This window comes from Enoplosus armatus, chromosome 2 (genome assembly GCF_043641665.1).
Source record: "Enoplosus armatus isolate fEnoArm2 chromosome 2, fEnoArm2.hap1, whole genome shotgun sequence".
Classification (NCBI taxonomy): Eukaryota; Metazoa; Chordata; class Actinopteri; order Centrarchiformes; family Enoplosidae; genus Enoplosus; species Enoplosus armatus.
Genome location: NC_092181.1, coordinates 26,489,984 through 26,515,922, shown reverse-complemented (window position 1 = coordinate 26,515,922; position 25,939 = coordinate 26,489,984). Strand labels below are relative to the sequence as shown.

The 25,939-nt window shown below is 42.4% G+C and overlaps 1 protein-coding gene across 1 annotated transcript; it reads right to left on the bottom strand.

Moving 5' to 3' along the window:
- Nucleotides 1–520: 520 nt before the first annotated feature.
- Nucleotides 521–25,939, bottom strand: myom2a (myomesin 2a). Its single transcript, XM_070912459.1, has 38 exons — nt 25,899–25,939; nt 24,855–24,992; nt 22,825–22,917; nt 22,394–22,529; nt 21,755–21,909; nt 21,198–21,290; nt 19,210–19,298; nt 19,078–19,116; nt 18,143–18,307; nt 17,799–17,960; nt 17,495–17,636; nt 16,562–16,761; nt 16,420–16,473; nt 14,744–14,871; nt 13,374–13,557; nt 12,106–12,280; nt 11,676–11,797; nt 11,437–11,454; nt 10,889–11,076; nt 10,581–10,707; nt 9,783–9,961; nt 9,480–9,594; nt 8,578–8,737; nt 7,580–7,686; nt 7,434–7,478; nt 7,203–7,339; nt 6,386–6,530; nt 5,857–5,916; nt 5,359–5,426; nt 5,169–5,282; nt 4,781–4,868; nt 4,625–4,663; nt 4,344–4,449; nt 3,501–3,664; nt 3,318–3,354; nt 3,208–3,230; nt 2,838–2,893; nt 521–2,037 (listed from the first exon to the last, which is right to left on the bottom strand). Exons 2-38 carry the CDS (start codon nt 24,968–24,970, stop codon nt 1,462–1,464), a joined length of 4,605 nt encoding a protein of 1,534 aa, XP_070768560.1. The 5' UTR covers nt 24,971–24,992; nt 25,899–25,939; the 3' UTR covers nt 521–1,461.

Below are 25,939 nucleotides of genomic sequence, written 5' to 3'. Positions count from 1 at the left end.
TGTTCAACGTGCGGTTTGAAAGAAAAGGCCGTTTACATACGTAAAGTGACTAAAACCTGTCCGTCAGGTGTGATTCACCGCAAAGAAGGTAAACAACACAAGGCATGTGGCTTCCTGTGACGACTGGAAAAGATCTTAAACAGACTTACTTCATGACTGGTGAAAGAAATCTCGGTCCTGAACCTTAAAAGAAAGACCCCTAAAAGGACAAAGTGAAACCCTCCAGTCAGCATGAACCAGCAGCAGCTAAGGTGTGGATTTGAACTGTCTATGCAAACGAATAGCTGCTTGTACCTGCCCTGTTCCCTCCACTGACAGCTCTCTCACTGCAACAAGCTCCGCCCACCTCAGCTCACCTGGGTTTCAGGAGCAGGAGCAGGTTTGTTTACCTATCCAGGTATCATGCAGTCCACTTGAATTCAACACAGTGCGTGCACAGTTTTCCTCTGAGCTGTCTTCAGCGCTGCAGCAGGACTCATGTGACCTCCTGACGCAGACATGACTCACAAAGACAACGGGAGGAGGTTGATAAGTAAAGTTTATTGCCATCACAAAGCATTTGGGGGACACAGACAGACCTCTCTGGCGTAGAGACCAGGGCAGGAGGTGAATACTTTCATTCATAGGATCACTGGCGGGCTTCATTACACATGATGAAGGCTACCCGGGACAAGAGGAGCTCTTGGTAAATTAACCGTCCCAGAAAAAAAAAACTAAAAAATAATCTGGTGTCTGGTTTTAATTTCACACCCAGGTAATGACAACATAACCTCAGCTCTGTGCCTGCTAACTCCCAGGTCATCCAGCTTCAAGGGTAATTCAGGTTTATAACAACTCTGGTCTTACTTCCGTAGTTCTGGTCTTCGTTTTTTACTGGTTCTGATTAACATAAATACACATTAATAAAGAAGCACGATCGCGATTATTTGGAGGTAAAACTCAAAAGTGAGCACGGCTGACGAGTCGGTAACAAACCCTCATTGTACAGGAGACTTTGTGCGCACAACCACGGGAAGTACGTCGGTCAAAGCTGAAGCAGAAAGTCGTCCACGACGGACCGTTTGTCTTCGTTCGTTTCTTCCAAATTAAGTCTGTCTAACCGGGAGCGTTTCGGTCGTCTCATGCTCAAGTGAAACTGCGTAAATGTGACCAAAGATGCAATAAAAGGGAATTATCCTTAAACATCCACATATAATGTATACAGGCATTCCACTGTGAGGTGGAAGGTGCAGCTTTTAAAACATCGAACATAAACATCTACCCTCTTCTTAGCTCTTTCCCCACCTGTGTCAAAACCACAGCGACCAGTTGAATGATATGAAATGAAAAGGACATCTACTGTTTGTTAGAAGAAAGAGGGACTTTAAACGTGACTACATCTACAGAAACGTTACAGTAACAGCTCATGGTTTCACACTCATGCTATGATTCAGCTTTGCTAACAGCAAACGCTTCCCCCCTTTACTTCCTCGGTGGGGTCGGAGACTTCATGAATCTGGGTGGGGTGGGCGACTTGACGCCGCGAGATGGAGTAGGGGTTGGAGACTTAGGGGTCGGGGTTGGAGATTTGGGGATCGGGGTGGAAGCGGGGGTAGAGGCTGGAGTTGGGCTCTTCATGGACGCTGGGGTCTGGGCCTTAGAGGGAGTAGGGGTTGGGGTCTGGGACTTAGAAGGGGTGGGGGTTGGGGTCTTGGATGGGGGAGCTGGGGACTTTGGCGGCACAGGCGTGGCTGCAGGTGTAGCAGCTGGTGTGGCAGCAGGCGTTTTGGGGTGTCCCAGTTTGGGCTCGGGGATCTGCTCGCCGCGCTTATAGACGCTGACGGTGATCTCGACGAACTCGCCGCCGTACTTGTTCCGCACGTTGATGCTGTACTTGCCAGAGTCCTCGGGAGTGACTTTGGTGATGACGAGGCTGGCGAACTTGCCGCCCTCAAACGTGACCTTGGTGTGCTCGGTGGAGGCGACTTCCTGCTCGTTCTTGAACCAGGAGACCTCAGGGGTCGGCTCTCCCCACACGGTGCAGGTCAGGCTCAGAGACTGGAGGGGGTCGAGAGTCAACTCAAGTCAGATTTTATCCACAGAGCCACTTTTCAAAATGTCCAAAAACCATTAAAAGGCAAGTTAAACAACATTATAAAAAACCCACTTATCCCTAGAGGACTGGCTCCCAACCTGGGGGTCGGGACCCCCCCCAAGTCTGAGGGGACGCAACAGGATATGAAAGCAGAAACAATATATTTCTGCTAAAGAAACGTTTATTTTTGAAGATTGTTTTCAAATCTTTGCTTTTTTTTTTCTTTCTTGTGAATTACAGGATGATTTCACGTCTTTAAGTTTTTAAAAAGTATTAAAATAAAACAAAGTTAGTTCTCCTCCTTCGCTCCGGAACAAGTTAGTAAGTGGACCTTGAGTTGGGAACGACTACTGTCAAGATAAAAAACTAAACTATTTTGTTGCTTATTGTTTTATGCCAACACAGACGAGAAGTCCTAAAACTGCTACGGACAAAATCAAAAAATACATTTGAAGAAATTTGGGTAAACTGACCCTTTACAACATATTAGAAAGTACCTCACATCACCACCTCTGCATATCTTCCCTCTACTCTCATTAAAGGCTTTCTACCTCTTTTGATCTTTTTACTTTTCATAAAAATAAGAGCAAGCGACAGACCGTAAATCTTATTTTGCTATCTTCATATAGGAATGCTGCCAGGGCAGTCCAGCCCCTTATTACTGCTTGCTAATGATGAATAATGAAAACACCTGAAGTGAGTGTATAACTGTCATCTCACAGTGTTGATTTATATCAGCATGTTTCACTTGAGGGATCCTCACCTTCTCTTCCATGATAGTGACCACGTCAGGCAGACCCCCGACCACTCTGCCACGGTCTGAGGAGAGACGACACAGTGTGCGTTACTGACCAGACAACAGAAGAACGCGACTCTGCTTTACTGAAGATTTAAAAGAGTCCTCCTGTCGCAGAGTGAAGGAGGTTGAGCAGGAGAAAGAGGAGGAATGTAAAGCTCTAACTGTTTGAACTGACTTGAAAGCAAATAACTCGCCTGCTCATCTGAAAATGTTCAGAATGTCGCTGGACGGGTCTTTAAAAACGTTTAAAAACATTTAAAAAAAATCCTAAATAGCTCATGATAAATAATAAATACACGAGTAATCTCAGTGTAATAAATAATGATATACTCACTCTTCTCAGCAAATGCGGCTGCCCTGAAAGACAAAAAGAATGTCGGCATGATTAATATGATTTGGATAAAATTCAAAGATGCAAACTGCTGTACTGTCAAAAAAACTTACTTAAGTCTCAGGTACTCCTCGTAGGCATCGGTGTACGCTGCAGAAAGAAAAATACTCTCATGACAACGGACAGTTTTAAAGTAAAAATAGACACATAAATAACTCACGTAAACAAATCTAATGGATACAGAGTGATAACACAAAAAGAAATCATCAATGAGACACCTGTTGGAAGATTTTTACCTTGTCCGGAGAGGTCAAAGGTTCTGGTGTGGGTCTGCACGCCGTCCGAGATCTCGATGGAGTAGTGACCCTTCTCCTTGTCAGACGGATCACAGATCTGCATCCAGGCCATCTCCGCTGTGCCACCAATCCTCATCTTCTCAGAGGAGGCGATCTTACTCTCCCTGCAGGGGATCACAGAGATCAAAGATGGCTGCAGAAACCACAAACAACCACGAACAGACTGACGAGGAACCTTATCTAGAAAAAATATCTGAGTAGAGGAGAGAGAGTAGAAAACCCTGTCGAAGGTGTGTAGAGGGACATGAATGTAGAGGAGAGACTCAAACAGGAAGCTTCACATTTACTAAACAAAATGATTTAAAATAACTAGAAACCATCTCAGAGTACTCAGCAGTCATGAGTCTACTACTTCCTGCGCCCTTCCTCGGACCACACTCATCTTCGAACTTCATTTTGATCTCAACTACACGCGAGTAAAGTTTGGTGACTGCATCGTGCACCTATCGCAGACAGACAGACAGACAGACATATTAACACCTGGCATAGCTCTCATAGTTCTTGTAGTCATTAACATTTTTGGCCTGATGAGATTCAGTGTGTGTGTGTGTGTGTGTGTGTGTGTTGTAACTGATATTACATCCCTGTACTAGGATGTGAATATAGATTATAGATGATACTGATGTTTGGAAGTCAGTTAGCGGGTTACAAACGGCAGGTTTACATAAAAAGGAGCTCGACAGCTGGCAAAATGTTGCTACATCTCAGCTGGAAAAGTAAATATTTGAATCCTGTACTCTTGTGATGTACTAGGTGGAGTCAAGTATTTAAATCAAACTGTACTTGTGCTTCCAGACGGTCTTCATCTCTTCTGTGTAGTAGTTCATGTAGCACTGCAGCCTGATGCCCTCTGGAGTACACTGCAGCACCAGGTCAGAGGCAGACGCACCTGACGGCCACAAACACACAAGAACACAGTCAGTTGTGTACTTATACTACTTTAAAGTACACACTATGTAGTTATGTTGCAAAGATTTCATCCTCTTTACTACCCATGAACAAGCCAGTCGAACACATTCATAACAACACGAAGGAGACGGATGATGTTTATCCATCAGACTCACCGGCAATCTGAGCGATGGCGTTGATGATGTCGTCGAACACTGCAAACCAAAGAAAGAAAGAAAGACGGCAAAATACATGAAAACATGTTTATTATGAGAATAAGAATAAACAGCAAAGTCAGTGACCCCGCCCCCCCCCCAACAACGAGACAGCACCTTGGCCTGAAATGTCAAACACAGATGTGTCCTTTCCTCTGTCGTCGCCGAGCACGGCCTTGAACACGCCCTGATCTTTTCTGGAGAACTGGAACAACAAAGGCACATACAGAAAACTGTGAGATGAATATAAAACTTTTAGAAAATAAATAAGACACCTTATAGTGTTCATGTTATTTTAGCCACAACACAGAGAAACAGTTCAAAACAGCGCTTACTTTTTAAAATAATGCTTCATATTTTGAGAAAATCCTCCTTAACATTGCTTCATAGAGTGACTCAACTAATCAGTTTGATTAAATGCAAATCAACTACAACAAAAACCTATAGCTTATGCTAAATGTTAGCTCTGATGAGGAGTATTTAATGAAGAAGCTTCAGTGGTTACCAGAGGGATGGGAAGAGCGCAGGCTCCAGACATGACATTAGGAGGAGTTTCCGGAACAATCTCATCGTCCTCTTTGTACCAATGGAAAGTCGTCTCCTTCTTCACGTTGGCCACCTGACACACAAACACAAGGATCAGTTTTGATGCCAAGTGATACGAAAGGCGAAACAGTGAGTGATTTAAACATTACCTTGCAGGCGAGCATAACAGTGCAGTCCTCAGTGACAGTGAAATACAGATACTCAGCGAAATGTGGCCCTGAAATGAAATGAAGTGGAATCACGTAAATTAGGAGAGAGCAACAATACATGAAATAAAAAGTAAAAGCGTGTATACCTCTGCCAAGGCTGTACAATCCTCCTAAATGTGTTCTTCTAAATATAACACATAAATATCTAATTTTATTTCACTATATAAAAGTGAGAAAGCCAGTTTTGTTTTAATTTAAGTGCAATATTTTTTTCGTTAAGACATTCCTGCATCCAAACCAAAAATGTTTTTACACCAGACTTCATTGACATATCTTACAATTTTTGAATACTGTAACCTCTTTGGAGGAAATTACACTCTTAAGACAGATAATTAACTCTGATTAGCAGCTAAGAGCTTTTGCTAGTGGAAGTGCAGTTTACTACATAATGGCAGTTGAGCCTCGTGAGCGTTTCCAGGTCACTCTGTGTGTTGGTACCTTGCTTCCTGATGTGCTCTTTCCTCTGAAACTCGGCCTCCTTCAGAGCAGCCTTGAACACTGAAACAGAAAAACACGTCATAAACAATAAACATGGATCATGATCAGCATTCACTGTTCAATTACACCACCAAGTTACATACATGGTGGTTTATTTACTTCTCTCGATGCTGCTGCTTACAATAATCGGTAAATTAAACTATTAACAACACATGGTTTGGTTTAAGAAAACCTTAGTGTGCAAAAGAAAAACAACTGGAAAATCATTTAATCATTTCTTTAAATGTCATAAAGCTTCTTCTATAATAGAATTCATTGTTATATTAACATTAATATGAACTTAAATCTTCAAATCAAATCAAAAGAATACACAAAATTCTCTCTAAAAAGTCAATAATTCTGTATAAATCATACATAAACCTGTCTCACACAGTATTGTAAAGTACTGTACCGTGTTTATCTGATAAATAACATTGTTCAGCTACTTAATCTAACTAATCTAATGATATGAGGGTGAAGAAAGCCTCACCATCTCCCACCAGGACCAGGGAGCTCTGGGTTTTGGCCTTGCCGTCGTGGATCTGGACGGTGTAAGTGCCCTCGTTGGCTCTGGTGAAATGATCCACCGTCATCTGGATGACTCCCGAGGCCACATCGTGGCTGATCTTCTGTCCCTGAGAGGAAAACAAGGAAAATATTTAGATTTACAGTACACCAAGAAGTCATGTTCAAATCTGAGCGTGTTTGTTTATTCGGGGGTTCAATCTCTAGTCGTGGCTTTAAGATCTCAATTACATCTTTACATGACAAACTGCTGGGATTATAAAACATGAAAGACCCAATCAGTCACATATTTACCTGAAAACATTGACTTAATGATGATCGTACATGAAAATTTAAACTGGTTTCAGTATCAACTTCACAAACATTACTGATGTAAATACACATTAATAACTTAGAATCAGTTAGTCACGACATTAAAGACCTATAAATCAATTTGAGAGTGACAGCAGGTATACATTTGTATATATCCACGGTAGAAGGTCAGACAAATGCTAGAAAAGCTAAATATTCAGTGCTTTTCTATTCAGGAGTCATGTGATCCATTTGAAGGAAACCTGAGGGTTAATAGTGACATTAGCGCCGGCTGTTTGACAGGTACGACGCTGCTGTGGTTGTTTGGTTTCCTTGACAACAACCTAAGTGGGTCAGATGATCTCACGGAGTTGATGACACAACTCAAACAAAGCCGGGAAGCAAACCTGGCAAACACCTCTCAATATAATGTAGTACTGGGCTGCAGAAACTCTGAAACGTAGTCAATATGACTGTTGAGGAAGCGTTACCTCCCCACTGGTGACCTCCTTGTCGTTAACGATGAACCTGTAGGACGCAGACGGGGACAGTTTGACGGCCTGCAGCCAGAAACGCACATGACCCTTCTCCAGAATCTCGTAGTTCAGGCCGTGTTTCAGAGGAACGACTGCACAGAAACAAGAGACCACGCAGGTGAGATGATTAGGGAAACGGTGGTAATTTAACCGATGCAGGAGGTCTGCTGCTAACGCGATACTTACTGGGATGTCTGATGGCGTAGCTGAGCTCCAGCATGGTGTTCAGCGCTGCAGAACAGATCCAAGGAAACAAACCATCACAACAAAGCCTAACAAAGAAGAACTAAAAAGCTGTTTCCAACATTTTAGTTTGTAACTACGCGACCTACCGTCCTCAGTCAGAGTGTGGCTGCCAGAGACTCCATCTGTGTCCGTGACGACCACAGAGTATTTGCCCAAATCGTCTTTATCAGGGTTGGTGAAAGTCAGTCTGGAGCTGAGAAACAAACGCAGCAACTTTTAAATATCCATTAAGGTCAACACAATTATATCCATCCAGACGATAACGGAGAAACCACAGTTTTCACTTGCATTTTACAATTAAATTCACCCAAAATGTCATAATTTTAATACAAAGTCTGCAGTGTTTTCTTACTGCAGTCTGGTTTATGTTATGTTACTCAGTTTTCTCACTTTTTTGGTGCTTTATTTTATGGATCTGTACATTTCCTCTCTATTTTCAGTTCAGCTAGTACACTTCTAGTTAATTAATTCCAATCCAATGCTAAGCTAACACAACTACAGTCTTTTAGTGAGTCAGTGGAACATGCAAAAGTGTTAGATTTCTCTACAGGCGAGCGTAATTCAACAAATATAGGTTTACAATAATAAATGAATGAACACTAGGTTTAAATTGAGCAGTTATTTTAAGGAAACGCACTTGAAACATAAATAACTGCCTTCAAACTCAACACAACTAACTGAACTAACTAAAATAACAAAACTTTTAGCAGTATTTTAGTTCCAGATTACGTAGTTATTTCTAGGAAACTTTTGAGAAATTATTAAGGCTCATTTTTGTAAATTGCTCCTTTGCTTAAGTGCCATAACTTTTCCAAACTCTAATGATGTTTTCACAGATGTCCACAATATCAGGTCCTAGAATTAAATCCCATGACTTTGATCATCATTATTATTATTATCATGAGTTCAGTGAGGACACGCTGACGAAGCCTTCAGGGAGGAACGCACTGTTTGCTCTGCTGCATCTACGAGTGCCGCTGTGCTGCAGACTATTTTATTCCTTCTGCGACCAAACAAGAAGATAAATAAACGCTGAGCTCTGCCTGAAGCCTCCGCGGCGTGTTGAGGATCGCAGCGAGCTTACGTTCTGCCCTTCGCTGTGACGGCGACCCTGGGGCAGTCGCCGATGGGTTTGTAGTTCTTCGACCACACAAACTTGGACGTCTCACAGATCTCGCAGGCCTCGAGAGACAGGAAGACGTCTCCGGTCTCCTCGTCCACGCCAGCCACAATCTCCTGGGTGCCTGGGAACATGAATAACATGAAACCACTTCACTGAGAAAGTCCACAGAAAAACTTCAAAATATATCTTAAATAAAAACACTCGGGTCCAAATACAGCAAGAATATACTGAGGCATAATTTGGCTTTTCTTTGCACCTCAGCAGGATACAGAATTTTCATATTATTCACTTGGAAATATATGTTGGTGTCAAAGCATCCTGCAGTGATGCCAAATTCATTTTCATAAAATATTTTTGAGCTACAAAATACTTCTAAAAATGTATTTTTTAAAGTTCTCCTTTAGTCACAAGAAGCCTATAAGGAGTCAACAATAGAGAAAATTAGATAAGTTTAACATTTTAACAAACACTGTCGTACCATGATCATGTATAAATGTACCTTTAATTAAGTAGAACTTCACACTTTTTAAAAATGTAATATTTTTTAGGAGGGATGATTCGTCTAAAACCGTGGTTTCTGCATCTTTAGGTCAGCGATTCTAAAATATTTAAACTTTCTAGTTTGACAGATGTCTAATATTGTAATTTCAATAAATAATTTAACTACTTCATTGTTACGTCATTATCAGAAAGTGCCAGGACGATTCATGTCAGCTATGAGACTGCAGTCCGAACACCAAACTGCCCTTTAAACGTCAGGCTGGTGGTCATGTTAGCTGGTGTTTTGTTAATATAAAAGGTGCGGCGCAGAATAAATCCAGCACATCTGGCAGTTGAAGTCAGCACTGTTAAGTTGGCGATACCTGGAAGAGCTTTGGCACAGACCGGATCAGACAACTGGGAAGCTTTTCCGACTCCGGATGCATTGACAGCACGAACTCTGAACACGTAGCTTTCACCTTCCTCCAGACCAGTCACCTGCAGGAAACCATGAAAAACATCTGTACTGTGTAGCACGACTGTCACACGTTGAAGTTTCTAGTTCACACTTTGAATTTACTGCTTTCATTGCTGTCTTTATGCTACAGTCTGTTAATGTGAACGTGTTCCCGTGGCCAACAGTTTCAGTGCAGCGTGATTTCCGGTCGGACAAGTCGGCCTCTTACCTGCAGGTAACGGTGGCTCACAGCTTCCTGATTCAGAGTAACGAACTCTGACGAGCCCTTCTTGGCCATGTCCACCAAATATCCAGTGACTGCGCTCGCTCCGGTGTAGACCGGAGCCTTCCACAGGATGACCAGGGAGTGACCTCTGACCTCGCTGAAGCTCAGGTCGTAGGCTGGGCCTGCAGGTGAGGTGAAATAAAAAATTAAAAAACACGAGCAGGAACCAAAAGAGACGTCTGACATTTCTGCGACTCTTGTGCTTATAATAATATGATTTTCAAAGCCTAAAAAAGGACAAGAACACGCCTGGTCATCGAAGAACAAAAAAGCTTTTACAAAAGTAAGCTAATTGGAAAATCTACAGACGTCCTGCGTCCTAAATGTTATCAGATCATCATTATCTAGAACCAACAGATCTCCAACACTTCTCATGCTTGTTTTTGACAGTAAAGTCACATTTTCACAATAAAGTCAATCAGAACAAGACAGAAAAGCCATTCATTAAATAGATTTTATACATTTGATAACGTTTATATGTTTCTGGGGCATTGGACTGACAAACAAGAGCACTCAGTGCCACATTTGTTGGTCTAAAGAAGCTAAGAGCCACTCTGGTGTAAGTAAAGTAAACTTATTCACACTTAAAAACAGGGGAACCAGGAAAGACCGACGGTATCTAAACGCCCGATCTGGCATCCTGAAAGATGACGTCTTCCCTCCAGTTCACACACTTGTCATTCATTAGTGGGTTAACAGAAAGGCACAGAGCTGTCAGCATTATGTTAGAGGTTCTCCCACCTGGCTCGTCCATGGTCCAAGCTTCACATTTCATCGGGGCGCTGGGAGCCGAGGGCACGCCGACACCGGCCAGGTTACCGGCCTGGACCTTGAACTCGTAGAAGGTTCCCTCCGTCAGATTGTCAACCTGAAGATACACAAAGAGAGTGTGTGTTGTGATTATGAGATCAAATGGATAACTGCTCAGATACCCCGGACCTAAAGCTCCTGATCCCTGGAGAGTTATTATGTTTTATTTGAGAGTTTCCAAAACAAACGTACATCTATTAGTTGTTTTCATTGTATAATTTTGCGTCTGATCGACTCACAGTGCAGATCCTCTCTGTGACGGCCGCCAGGTTGACCTCCTTCCACAGCAAAGTGTCGGCGTCTCGCTTGTCGACGTAGTACGCGTTGACCTTGGAGCCGCCGCAGTGTTTGGGACTCTTCCAGGCCACAGTCATGGAGGAGCCGTCGCAGCTCAGCATGGTGATGCCGTAGGGAGCGCTGGGCGATGCTGAATCACATATAACATTTAATGTTTAATATACTTCGCTGGCGATGAGAAAAATCCGTCTGCATTTGATTATTTCAGTTAACTGTGAGCTTCATGCGTTTGTTTTTGCAAACTACATTCATACGTCCTTCCACGACTCCACACCGTAAATTAAAAAGCACATCTAACAGATCTGCTGCTGAGTAACTGTGCAGTAGTTTTATATGGTACAAGTGTGTTTTGTGATCTTTGTGCATGTTGTTACTACTGTGTACAGGGACGTTGAAAATATGCAGCTCTGTGATGAAAACACATAATGCAAAGTGGACAAAGTGGGTGAGTCAGGTGGGAGAAAATGAAGACAACTATTTACATACATACCATATTCCACCCCCTTGCCTGGACAGAATAATGAAATGAGCCACACCGAACATCAGCTTTGATCATGTTTCTGACATGTGGTAATCTTTTGTTTTCAGTTACATATTTACCATTTGTCTTTAATTTGCATCCAACGAGAACCAAAAACCTACCGGCTTTAGGAGCATTTTAAAGCACCTTTTTTTTTTTTTTTTTAGCTCGAGGGCTATACAAACAGAGTTTATTATGAACGCTCTTACCGAGGGCGGGCTCCACAGCGATGGGAGAGGACTCCTGAGACTCGTCACTGAGACCAAAGACGTTGACGGCTTGGACACGAAACACGTAGCTCTCCCCCGGGATCAGACCGTGGACCACGAACCTGAGACAAACACACACTTAATGTTCATTTGAACTACCTTCGATCAAAAGTTGTGTTTGTTTTTCTTCCATTTATGATGATCTAGGATCTTTTTGCTCAAAACCGCTAAGTTGCAAAGAATGTAAAAGCTTTTGTCGAGCTGCATATATTTCACAATAAATCTCTGCGCAAACACTGTCAACAAGAGTTAATAAAAGTCCCTGTAGCTACACTATGTGAGATACGCAGAGCATTTATGTGATAGAAAGATAATGAAGTGGTTTTGTTAAGGTCCTAAATCCTCTCTGACTCCAGCTGTGGACACTCACCTGGTGTGTTTGAAGGGTTTGTGGTTACACGGGAACCACTCCTTGGATCCGAGCACGCGGCCGTCGATGTAGTATCCCATGAGGTGCTTCATATGTTTGGGGGCCTCCCACTGCACAAACACAGACGACTTGGTGTTTCTGGTGGCAACAACCTGACCGGGGGCAGAGGGGACGCCTGTTCAGAGGGGGGAGGGGGGGAGAGGTTATTAACAAACACTGGTAAAGATGTCATTATCAATAATATTTATATTATATTATTATATCATTTCAATGTGTATTTTGCCTTCAATTTATGTGTTAAAAAATTGAAATCTAAAGTCAAGAGATCCAGGAGCGTCTACATGCACATATATACAAAGTAAGAACCAAGGGGGCTTGATTCACCACATCAGGATGATTCAGATCCTGACTTTTCTACACTTTCTGGGTTTTCTGAATGTACTGATTCCCACCCAGCTGCTTCACACAGAGCAGAAACACTCATTATTACCTGTAAATGTGACTTACTGCAGGTCTGATCTGAAAATCAAAATGACTGCCACTTGTAAAACATGCATTACTCAAAGGCGCGTCCTCGTGGTGTTTTCAGTGACGCGTGAGCTGTCATTGTACATTATGTGAACAAGCAGGGTGAGTTTGGGTCTGTGAAACTGGCTTGGCTCCTGAGTTAAACAGGGATGTGACTGAGATTTGATTAAGGAGAGGTTCAGCTGGGCCTCTCTACGGACATTTACTGAATACTGTTGAGTTCAAGATGCTGCAGTGAAAAGTTTTGATGCTGAAATGGGAAAAGGAGGACATTTTTATCTAAAACACAAATGTAAAACAATTCAGACCTAAACTACAAGAACATGTATACATATATATATATATATTTTTTTTTTTAGGCACATCTGGTACTGTAGTTTAAATAGGGAACAATACAATGAACATGTTATGTTTCCTGTGTGCTCTGCTCATCACTCATGGTTAAAACACACACCCACTGTGGACAGACAGAACTAAGTTGTGACGTTACAGCAGTGCTTTTAAAAGGTGTTTCCATTAAACTGTACGTACCAACCGGCAGCTCAGTACCTGGAACATACAGTGATTCACCTTTAACAAGAGGTCAAGATGAGCATTTCATGTTTTTGTGTTTTTTTTGCAGATACCATTTCTTCACAGCTCACTGTAGATTTCCTCCATCGATACAAGTTGTGTGTTTGTGTATGTGTGTTTGTGTGTATTGGACTTGTATGACAGTGTGCACTGATCCCAGCCCTTACCATCCTCATCGACCTTTTGGATGGGCTCAGAGGGCACGGAGGCCTCGCTGGAGCCGTACATGTTGACCGAATACACTCTGAACTGGTACTTTTGCCCGTCTTGCAAATCAAAAACCGGGTAACGAGGGGAGTGCAGTTTGACTGCTGTGTTGATCCGCTGCCATGCTCCAGTGCCTGCTAAGCACTGTGGGAGAGTCGGGGAGGGGGGGGGGGGGGCATGAGAAGGTACAGCCATCTGCGACAACCTCATCAATGTAGCACAAACACAAGGAGGAGCTTTCAGGCTGGAGATCATGTGTTTTTGCATTGTTGGGGCTCAATGCAGTTTTAATTTGGCCATACCCGGACTCTGAACCTGAAATATCAATATATATAATATCAAAGTGTGTGTGTGTGTCAGAATGGTAAAAGATATGACCACCATTATGTTACAGAGAATCTGCTATTACTGGGCACCCGCTAGAGCCCACGCGAGACTGGATTTTTGGGGGCCAATAACACATTTTGTTATTTAAGAGTCTTACAAATATGACGATACGTCTGCAACAATAATAAAACACGGGGTCCTCAAACTTGACTGGGCTTAGAGAGTTGTGACGAGGATGTATAAGGAGGCAGGACGAACACATGACCTAACCAATAAATATTCAAGAGTACATTTCACTTGAATATTAAATGATCATAAATACTATAACTATATAAACAAAAGGAAGTAGGGGTTAAACTATACACTACATAAAATGTTTGCATATATGCAGATACTATTATATCTGTATATCTGTACCATTATGGACTGGTAATATCAATACTGCCAATATATAATTTGGGCTCTTGTTGACTACATTTCTAGCTGCAACTGACTGTCAATTATTTATGTGAAGTTGTGACATTTGTCTTTTTTGTGGCCATATTTGGATTTTGCATTGACTGCAAACAAGTGAAGCCCCAACAATGCTGTTGACACATGGTGAGCTTCAAGTGCTTTCATGTCCATGTGCTTGGAATACATTACATGAGATTAAAAAACACATGTAACCTCTTAAACTCTGATGGACAGTGAAGCCATCTTTACATACTCGCGTTGTGTTCGAACCCACAAACATTTTTAAAAAAGTCCAACGCATCAGGATGAATTCTGGGGAAATGTGTGTGTAAAATGATGCATAAGACATCTGTAATATTTCCATTTGACACAATGGTGCAGCCATAAAAACACATGTAATTTTGGGGTCTGAATTAACGTTAAGCGACATTGAAAAGGAAAATCCTGAGTTTAAGAGGTTAACGTCTCCTTCATCGTTTCACTACATTACAGTAAAAGTGGGCTACATTGATGGGAAATGGATGTCCAAAGGCGAAGCGACACACACCTTCTCGATGACGTACCACAGCGGAGCTCGTCCGCGAGGGCTGGGAGGCTTCCAGCTCAGCACGACGTACGATTTGAAAATCTCGGATGCGTGCACATCGGCGGGCTCCCCCGGGATAGTTACATAGCCTAGATTGGGAGTGAACGGTGTTGAGGCCTAAAGTACAAACACCAGCACCTGTTGCAGAAGTCCCACATCATGTGTTCTTTTAACTGAGGGTTGTGAAGTGTTTTAAATAATGTATTTCATAATGTTATATTAATAGGTTTTGTTAAAAAGTGTACAACTGAATGAATCCCTGATTGGATGACTGCAACATCTTTTCCTAATTAAAATAAAGAGCTCAAGTCCTGCCCCCCTTTCAAGCTGACATGTGCTCTACTAGTCTTAGCCAGACAACGTATTCTCTTATACAGGGTTTCTTTGGCTGAACACTGAATATTCTGGTCATTATTCTAATCTGCTTTTGTACTGGCTGGTAAAATGTGTCCTTTGTGCTTTTTTTAACAAAGAGAAAATTATTATTTTGTTGGCATTCAACAAAAAGAAAACCTCCGTACCTCCACAGATACATACAGAGGTATTCATTTCTTTAATCGAGTCCATAAAGTTTGGCAATAAGAGTATAATAGAGTACACTGCAGTAAAACGTGGGACTTCTGCAGTAGCCTCATGTGGAAAAAGATGCCGTCGAGATTATTTTGTTTAGTTTCTAAATTAGTTTTTGTGTTAAAGGTTGGCTTTAAAGTAGAGAAGGAGATACTCGGCACACTTTGGAGAAGGAAGAAAACTCTTGAAGAGGTTTAATTGACAAAAACAATTTCAGTCGATTAAAGCACGTAGAGGTGGAGTTAGATCAAAGATGGCACCACGACAGTTAGGACGGGAGTGTGGAGCATTAGAACCAACAAGTTAGAGAAGATGATAGATTAGTTTTGATGTGACGGTCAAGATGTTAGGGCTCTTTTTGATTCTTAAAGTTTAGACCATTGTGGTGTGTTTATAGGTGCATTCTGACATTTGAGAGAACCTTGTCTGGTGTCAGCTAATGTTTTACTGACCTACTATACAATCAAGAGGTAATGAAGTAAATCCTGCATAGATATCAGAGCTGTATGGGAAAGAATTAAGCGACGCAAAAATAAATATTTCCGCTCTGAGAATGTGAACAACATGTTTCTGACAGAATTCAGAGCTGGTTAGTTTTCTTAAAATGGCTGAAAATGAAACTAAACCCTGAAACTAAGTAAGAACAATGTCAGATTTTTAATCTCTAAAATAATTCTGACATGAGAAGAGAAAAGATTGAGAAAATAATCCTGACTTTTTCTCAAAACTTTGACTTTACTCTCCAGATTGTGATGTGTTTTCAGAAATATGAGACAGTAAAAGCCTGTTTTGTCCTCATATATTACGTTTGTGTGATGCCTCTGTGATCGGCTATGAGGACGTTGACGGGATGTTACGAATGCGGATAATATTTACTTCTTTTAAAAATGAAACTGCAGTTTTATTTACGGTATGACTCAGTGAATGATTATTGATGATGGTGCTGATTGGGTTTGGAAAGAGGGACATGGGGTTAGCATTTGGTTTGTTTGGGATTACGATGAAGTGGTTTTAAAGGATTAAAAGCAGATCTCTGAACCCAGATCAGCCTTTGTACACTACTGTACCTTCCAGGTCATCGTCCTTGATCACTATGTCGTATTTTCCTTCGATTTTAATCACTGTTGCAGGAAACAACAACAACAACAGGCCCGTTAGGAAACAGCCGTATCCCGCCGGTTTGCATTTGGTATTTACCTTCCTCGGTACCTTGCAGCCTCTCGCTCTCGGCAGCGTCGAGGGCGGTCACTTTGTCCGACTTGCGTGACGGCCTGCTCGTGCCGGCGCTGTTCACGGCTCTGACCCGGAAGTGGTAGGAGCGGCCCACGCTCAGGCCGTGCACCGGGTATTTACAAACCTTCACTGGGGCATCGTTGCACTGGACCCAGGTGTCGCTGCCGGCTTCACACCTACACACCGGACCATCATCATCATCATCATCAGCAGCAGCAGCAGCATCAACATTTACAAAACATAATGAAGCTTGTTTTTCAATTGTGTAAAGGAAAGATCAGCTTTCTCTGTTTCTAACAAAAATGAATGGAAAGTAAATAAAAGACATTAAACTTTAATGTTTTTTCAGCTAAAGTTGCATTAGTTGTTTCTTTTTAGGCAACAGCCGAAAACAAAACCTCTCAGATAAAACTATTAGCGATAACGACTATTTTCATCACTGATTATTCTGTCAATCGCGTCTTTGATTAATCCATTAATCGTTTAGTCTATGAAATGTCAAAGAAATAGTGAAATTACCCATCACAAGTTCTGTAAACCCAAAGTGACGTCTTGAAATGTTTCAAATGAAAAGCAGCAAATCCTCACATAGAAGAACCAGAAGGTATTCGACCATTTTACTTAATTAATTAATGAATTAATTAATCGATGCCGCCAGACCAAAACGATTGAGCTAAAAGAGGCTAAAAGAGTGTTGATTCTCTGTAGGTTTGTCCCTTTCACAATACAGGTCAACACAAAAACTTATTGATGAGTGCAGCTTTAAGTAAGTGCTATGACATAATATCACACTTAATCATTTCCTTGGCATTAAGTGCAGTGTAATTTTTAATCTGACTGTAATAATGTTAGTGAGCCAACTCTGTGCTATAAAAAGAAACCTGAAGGGTTTTCAGGGCGCAGACTGACCGATCCACAAAGTATCCGGTGATGGCCGCCTCATTCACGGTGTTGGGGGGTTTCCAGGCAACCAGGACGTAGTCCGAGTTGATGTCATAGGCCTTCACACTCATTGGTGCACCAGGGGCCCCGGCCGCAGAGGGAGCGGCATCTAGGGAGCAAGGACACAAGGACAGAAGGTAAGAAGGGAAGAAGGAGGGATGATAGATTGTTTGCAATTAAACAATCCAGCAGATTTCCAAGAAAACGTGACCCAATGACCTGGTTTGTAAAAAGTTTCTAAAAATCAACGTGGCGACGAGACGTATCCTACCTGAAACGAACAGGTAGGCACTATGCTCGGCTGTGCCCTCCTTCGTAAAGATGCGGAGGGTGTAGAGGCCCTCATCGTCCTTGGCCAGGTGGGGCAGCGTCAGACGAGCCGCACCTCCACCCACCGCCAACTCCACCAGCTTACTTGGTTTCAGCAGTTTATCTGTTAGCAGACAAGATGGAAGACACAGTGAGGAGCGACCAAAAACAACACACAACCAGCTGTTTGACTCTGAGGAAAAGAGGATAATTTGAATTAAATCAAAATAAATGAAAAGCAATAACAATGCTGACGTGTCCTTTAGCAAGTCGTGGACTGTATACCAGAATGATTGAAAGTCTCACCGTCTCTGTACCACTGGGCGAGGGGTGGTAGGTTGGGAAGGTCGGGGACGACCACCATGCTACACACCAGACTGACGGAGCCGCCCTCCACACCAAACGTCACCGAGAACCGATCCAGCAGGGTGACCTCCAGCTTACTGGCATGGATCTCAGTGAGATGGGGCACTGGGCAGGAGGTGAAACATCACTGTTAACCATCATTTACACTTCATGACATATTCACTGAAACACAGTCTATTTGGGTTGCATATCTCTAAGGTGGACGTCCAGAATAAAAATACAACTATATTACATGTGGATGTAAACTCTACATTTCAATTCAAAAGGTAATAAACCTTTAAAACCGGCCAAGAATACCAGGGACCCCCTAATCAGAGGAGTTAGGATGGCAGGAAATATCTCATAATCGTAAAAAGTTAAAATTAGATTTAATACACTCATAAATGCACATTTAGGGGATAGAACTGCTAGGGGCCCCTTCAGGGACCCCTGGGAATTGTCAGACCTCTGTTTAGGAACTGCTGTCTCACACAAGTGGCTCTCATTGTGTGGCCCAGGGACCACAAGAGATCGTTGGGAGGGTCCCCAGGAAAATGTAGACTAGTTGATGAAAACATTTTCAATCACTAACTGGACCGAGGGGATTTCTGCGCTAACAGGTCCAAACAGGAGACATTGTGGTCTGTTTGAAGCACACAGACTGTCTGTATTAATGGTGGACATGATGACGTGAATGTTACGAATGTATGAATGCTATTTACTGCGCGCTTGTTTCTACTCTGTCTGTGTTCGGCAGCTTCCTACAACAGTTTCCACTGCTTATCAGGCTTCTCACATGCACTGCTATTTGTAGCCAACGGATTGTGTTTGGGCCTGATTCCAACCAAATAAATTAATAAATCCCTGCAGCTCCTGGCCCCTCTCTCTCCCCTCACCTAGACCAAGATGGCAGGACTCCCCGGCTCCTGCTGCCCCTGTGAAGAAAAGAAAACCGTGATTCCAGAGGGAAACATGACAGGTGAATAAAGTCTGAGGAAGTAAAGAGACAGAACAAGAGGACGACTTACTCTTCACAGTAACGGTGGCCTTGCTGGTAGCCGTGCCATGCTGGTTGGTGGCCACAGCGCTGTACTCGGCAGTATCACTCACAACACACCTACAAGACCAGACGGCATGGAAACATGTTATGAATGTGTGAATATATATCCAAAGCTTTCCATATTAAATGTTCCAATATCATGTTTTATTCTGAATATTTATGTGCATCAATTAAACTGTGGTGCTGTGTGTTTATGTCATAAACAGGGTTTATCTTACTTGAGATATTTCTTAAGTACTTTTTCGATACAAGTAAATATGTCTGATGTTGATTGTTAGACAGAATATATTGACTACTTTCAACCTAAAGTCTACTTAAGGGGAAATATAAGGGGGATAATTTGATTTTAAGAGGCTAAACATTGAAATACGATAAATATATATGAAAAATACATGTTTTACTGTTGTCAAGAAGTCAAAGGTGAAGGTTTGGTTTTAGGAGACAAAACCATAAACCTGAAATCATGTGAATACTACTTTGTGCATTTAAATAAATCAGTATCAACCCGGCAACAACAACTTTAAAAGGGAGCGCTGTCTTTTACTGCCTTTTAGAGTCTATTATGTTTTACTAAAGCCCTGCGTCGTGTCTGCAGGTCCTCCTCTCAGGCTACATATAGACCCGAGAGCCCAAACACTAATAACAGGTAGAGCAGTCAGTAATGTGGCCTGAGAGGCAAAACCCAGGGGAAAAAAGGCTCTATATATCACACTGCTGTTTACAAAGCAAACTGTCACTGTAAAAGTGTGTGTGTGTCTATATGTATGTGTGCGCCCCCCCCGCCCACCTCCAATGGACATTTTGCCATAAAAATGTCCACATTTAACATGTCAGACAAAAAGGATTTGAGCGGGAAGAGAGGGAACAACCAGCTGAACACTGAGCCCATCTTAACGTCTTGGCACACTTATACAGTCAGACAAGCAGTTAAGCTCTTTCTTTCCACAACAACACGTCGGTGGCTCTTCAAGGGAGGCTGTGAAGTCCTTAAGTCAATGTTTGACATCGTGTACTGCCTCTTTTGAAAAGTGATCTCACATGTTGGGAGGGCACCGAAAGGACGCTGTACCAAGGCAGTGGCGCCCTTGTGACAGCGATTGAAGAGGCGTCTGAGGGTGAGAATAGAAGGAAGAAATGTGACCTTCAGCCTGGACGGAACTATTTTAAAAGACGGTCCATTTTCTCAGCTGTGGGGGACATAAACTGAGTTCTTCTTCTAGTGAAGCTTTTCACTCGGACTCTGAGTGAGAAAACTCTTAAAACGGCATAAACGTCGGTCTCCTCGCTGACCCTGTAATGCAATGACGGAGGACCGGAGATATTCAATGCCTCAGAGAGAAAGAAAGAAAGAGAGAGAGAGAGAGAGAGAGAGCAGTGGGAGGAATTCATGGCTCGAATGACGCAAAGGTCAGCACTTCGACACCAACAGCTGAGGAGTCTTGAAGATGACGAACAGGCCAGCCGGCCGGCCCTGGCCCTCCATCTAACAGTCCTCCCTCTCCCTCTTCAGCCACCCGTCTTTTCATTTCTGACACCAAAAGTGAAGGCAGAAGGCTAAAATATTAAACATTAAAGGTGAAGAGTCACAGAGGAGATTATTTAGCTTTGCAATAGTCACCTCTGAACTCCTTCTGCTCGTTTGATTTTCCTCCTGTACCCACACATCCTTTTATATTTCACACATTTCAAGGTTTCGTACTTTTTGTGTACAGAAAAGGCTGCGCAAGACACGGTTGTGTCCCTCGTGTTGATATGATTTCTGCAGTGTGTGGTAGGCAGATAACATGGTTGAATTGTTACAGTTAAACTTGGGAAAGTGCAGTTTTGTGTACTTTTACACATCTTTCCGACTTGTGAGATCAGGATTCTCTCATCTGAAACCAGGCAGAACTGCTGTGTGTGATGTTTTGAAGAACATTCAGTTTATTCTCCGCAGAGTTTGTGTTTGTGTCGTACCTGCTAATGATCAAACTGTGGACTCCATACTTGTTTTCAATCTTGTACTTTCCTGGGGTGCTAAGTGGGTCGACTGGCACTCCTCCTTTATACCTGCAAACAGTCAACAGTCGGTGATGCGTTCTTCACACCTAAATGCTCTCACTTTAAACTGGCAAAATATCTGTGCGTGTATGGGGATATGACTCTCTGGTGGGCCATGCAACAATAACGTGACATGTGTTGTGTACTTAAATAGCAGCAGACATTTACAAGGTGGTGGCTGCTGGGAGGGTATGCTGAACATCGTAGATTGGCATTAAAGGGTAAAAGAACGCTAACAAACCTTTTCTGGGTATCTCGAAGCTGTTTTTCTTCCCAGAAAAATGCAAAACAACTAAACGAAACCTCAAAATATAAATTACCGTCGTAAAACACGGTAATTAAGTTAATTGGGAATGTGGTTTGGTGTATTTTGTGACTCGTCTGGTAAGTTGTTCTGCAAGCTTAAATACGACATACTTTAAATGTGGTTTTGCTTAATCTGACACGATGACATGAGATGTGAATATTCTGACCATTTGACAAGGGGCCTCGGGTTTCCCTGCAAAGTGCAGAACAGTTTGACAGGAGTCTTCTCCCACACGGTGTGGGGCCGCAAGGCCACCAGGAAGTCCGGCATCTTGGGGATGTCATCCAACAAATCCACCCTCTTGGTCATCATGCCTTTAACCTGGAGAGCGTAAACTGTGTCAAGTGAATGTATACAGCACAGTGCATCGTTCTAAACCCATATCTAAACCTATAAAGCATCAATCATACATAGATTGAGGGATTTCACAGTATTCAATGATGTTTTAAATGAAAATGATTATAATTACTGTATAACCATCTATGATAAAAGTAGACACATTCAATGTTTCACTGTTGAGAAATATTGATCAAATGTTGTCAGCTCTCGTCTGTCTGTTTGACAAGGCCAATGACATCATCAAAAGCAAGCAACTAGTTCAAGATGAGTTCAATTTTTTTATTAGTCTTTCTTAAAGTTTGAATGAGTCGCAGATTTTAACGTTTCTTTGGACAGAACAAACAATCACTTCCAATCCAAAACAGTTATCTCAATTTCGTGTCGACCGAACCGGAGAACACTTTGAATCACCAATCTCAAATATATGTGATATGAAATATCTGATGTTGTGCGGTCGGCTGCTTACCTCTCTCTGGAGAGCAAGAGTTTCCACTTGGGCCTTGGTGGACATCCTCATCCTGTGGAGCTCCTCCTGAATAACAGTCAGTCCCTTCTCAACATTCGTGCTCACTCGCTGGTACTCCTCAGTCCCCTCAGCCGTCCTACCGACACACAATTTAAATTGATCCACTACTAATACAGGAACCAGCTACGTACATATACGACTACACGTGAGTAAAATAATTCATTTCGAGCCCTTCGACCTTATCTACATGGCAGTTTCCATCTAATCTCCGTCTCACGATTAGAAGTAAAGCAGGAACTAAACTTCCAGAATTGGAAGAATACAGTATATCTGCAGATTAGATGTCTTGACTGGGTTCAGCTAGACTGTAGTTCAGTATTCCCTTACACCTAAAATAGCCTGACATGCGGCAGCAGCCAATGGGAACTCACCTCTGCCGGAACACCGGTATGGTATACGCTGGTTCCGCCATAGCCTCTGTGGCCTGGGCCTGCACCTGGGTCACCGATTTAGAGCTTGATTTCCTGTCGGGAGGAGGTCCATCATTAGAAAACAGGCATTAAAAAGAACCACAACGGACCTTCGGGTTTTAGTTTTGCAGAAGCAGCCGCTGTACTAAAATCTCACATGATCCACATGAAGTTTTCTTTGAAGTAATTATACAGTAGTACATAATGGTGCCTCGTAAGTCTTGTAAATGTCTAAAATATGTGTACTCTGTATTAATTTGCTTTAGTTTAATATGGATGGACTTAATATGGTGTAACTCCTCTGTATTTGTTAATGGAGACCACATCTGGAGCATCGCCAATATAATGAAATCCAACACCAGCTATAAAGTATCCTGAAGAAATCCTTTCTTATGATATCTTAATGATATGTCATTATTCCCCTTTATGACAGCTGATACACAGACTTGCTGCCACCTCCTCACTGTGCACTTTCATTGGACTGCATCTATTGTGAAAAGGTTGATAGCGGTTAAAAAACTCTTTTTAAAGGATACGTTCACACGGTTGATCAACCCGACGTGTTTTGTATAAAAAAAAACTAGCATTTAAAAACACTTAAAAAATGTTTTTCTTTTCCAATCACTCGCATGGAGAAACTTAGTGGTGATATCAGTATCTGCAGCTCTGACCACTGGCCTCAGATGTAGGTCAGGTTCAGGGGAGGGGCACGCGGCCCCTGAAATAAGGCAGGGGCTACATGACAACATGGCAGCTTTCTATGGGATGACCCGGTGATCAGAACTCGGATGTTCTGCCCCCATCACTGGTGATGACGAAGCTAGCACAGCCTTCAACGCCTGTCTCAAGTTCAGCGTAACTACGTTGCATAGCAGAGCTGGACTAAGAGCCAGGTAGGGTGCAATGCTTTTTTTTTTTTTTTTAAAGCGTGCAACAGAAATCTAGTAAAACACATGTCTCCACAAACTGTTGGCAGAAGCTATAGAGCATCAGTAGCACTAGCATTATCTGTAGCCCTGTCCAGGACACTGAAAAGGGACTACAGACTCACCGGTGACCATTTTAAAACGTTCCAAGATTACAGACACACAGGACACGTCATCTTCCTCCTCAAACTAAATCAACTTCAGACAGAGGAACAAAGAGCATCACACGGAGGGATGAATATGTATTCCCGCTGAATACCACGAAGTGAAGTGACTGGATCGGCCTTGTCATCAGCTGAACTGAGCCTTTCTCTCGTCAACAATGAGTTTGCTGACTCACACATTATGCATATTTCTCACTGTCTGTAGAAACAATAAACATTTGTGCCTCAAGTTTGAGTCATAAAATAATGGAAGTAATGGTAAGAATGTTTTCTGGACCTATTTATGCGTCTAGAAACACAAACACATAAAACCACTAAGTCTGCTTTTAAAATATTTGCAAAATACAGTCAATTATTAACTAACGCTGGAGGGAAAAAAAACCCACACCTGCTCTGATAATTAACTGTTAAAACTATATATGGGATGCACATGAAATGTAACCAACGTCTGGCGTAGTTGAATATGAATTTGACAGAAAAGTTATGGATGTGAATGCTTTTAATTTGTTGAAAGATTAAGATAATGTTTAACAAATGACCACGTCTAGTCAAGAAAAATAAAGGTATAAAGGCAAAAAGGTCTGATTGTGGATGGAGAGCTTGCTGGCTGACGGTTTGGACCCGAGTTTGGATTTACAAAATCTCCTTAATTGGAACATAGCAGTCATTATTAGCCTTCATCGCTCTGTAACGGTCTGATTTGTTTGTTAAAATCTGGCCCCCGCACAGCTTTAAATCTGACGTCAGAAGAACTACGGACAGCCAGCCAGGAAGCAGATGGATATGCAGCAGGAGCATGAAGACCCCCCCTTCGTCAGATCTGCCCCTCAGCATGTCTTTAGCTCTACGTGGCAAAGCAGCAAGAGCTTTTCAAAGTCGCAGGTGAATTCCACCTTCATACCTTTGCTGCTGCATCTGCTGCTGCTTGACAACACATTGAGTGTGATGACAAGCGTAATCGGTTTTGACTTGGCTCACATGCTTCTTCTTATACCAAGGTATGACTTTGGAAGCCATGACTGGAACACTTCAAGGAGACCTGGCCAACAGCACCAGGGGGAGGGGCGGGGGGAGACCAAACATGTGTTAGCCATGATAACAATGTCAATACAAGTCTGTCCTTTGCTATTATTGTTACTGCAGCCATCATGAAGTACATGATACACATTTTCCCAGTAGATTTTAAATACAGTACAGTACAAGCTCTACTGTTGCTCTACTCAAGAACACTTATATTCATATTATACATAATAAATGACCAATGCTAAAACACTGTTACTTAAAGAACGCAAAAATATCATTTAAACATAATTATCTCAGAGGGCGACACGTCAAAGTCCCACATTTAGGAGGCATCGGGGAACAGCTCAAACATATACCAGAGCTCAGCACTTCAAATGTTTCACCTTACAACCTCACACAGCTCAGCTATGAATAGCTTGCAGCAGTCTGCCTACTCCATGATTGGAAAATGAAGGAAATAGAGTCATTACCATCAGTGCACAGCCCTCACTCTATTTAATTAAAACCGGCATGCAGGAAATGAGACTGATCAGACTGTGTAGGCTCTTTTAAATTTGTAAACCAGCTGTCAAACACTCACTCTGCGTCAGGCTCATTACGCTTCCATTCTGTATAATCAATTATTTCAACACAGGACACATTTTCTTTTTGTCTGACACAAAGTGGGAAAAGAGGGTCAGCCACCTCTTAACGCCCTGGTATGTAAGCAAGTAGTGCTCAGGGAGATTACAACAGACCGCTGCCGTTTCCCCACACGGGAGGCAGATTATCTACAGCCATTCATTACTGCAGCACATTTCACTTGTTCCACACTTGACAGCAGATACCTTCTCCTCCTAATCTGAGCTGAACATCTTGGAAAAAGTTATTTCTCCAATAAAATGAGCCTACAAGGGAGCAAATATTAAGAAAAGTGACTTACCCCAAGAGATTAAAACAGCGCAAAGCGGTGGCAGACCAGCC

What these genes read in the sequence shown, in the direction of transcription:
- myom2a (XM_070912459.1), bottom strand. Translation starts at nt 24,970, where the DNA reads ATGGCTTCCAAAGTCATACCTTGGTATAAGAAGAAGCATGTGAGCCAA. An exon ending in TCACAGAGAGGATCTGCACT is followed by an intron (nt 10,708 to 10,888) that starts GTGAGTCGATCA and finishes GTGTATCTTCAG; the next exon opens with GTTGACAATCTGACGGAGGG. An exon ending in TCACTATCATGGAAGAGAAG is followed by an intron (nt 2,038 to 2,837) that starts GTGAGGATCCCT and finishes GACCCCCTCCAG; the next exon opens with TCTCTGAGCCTGACCTGCAC.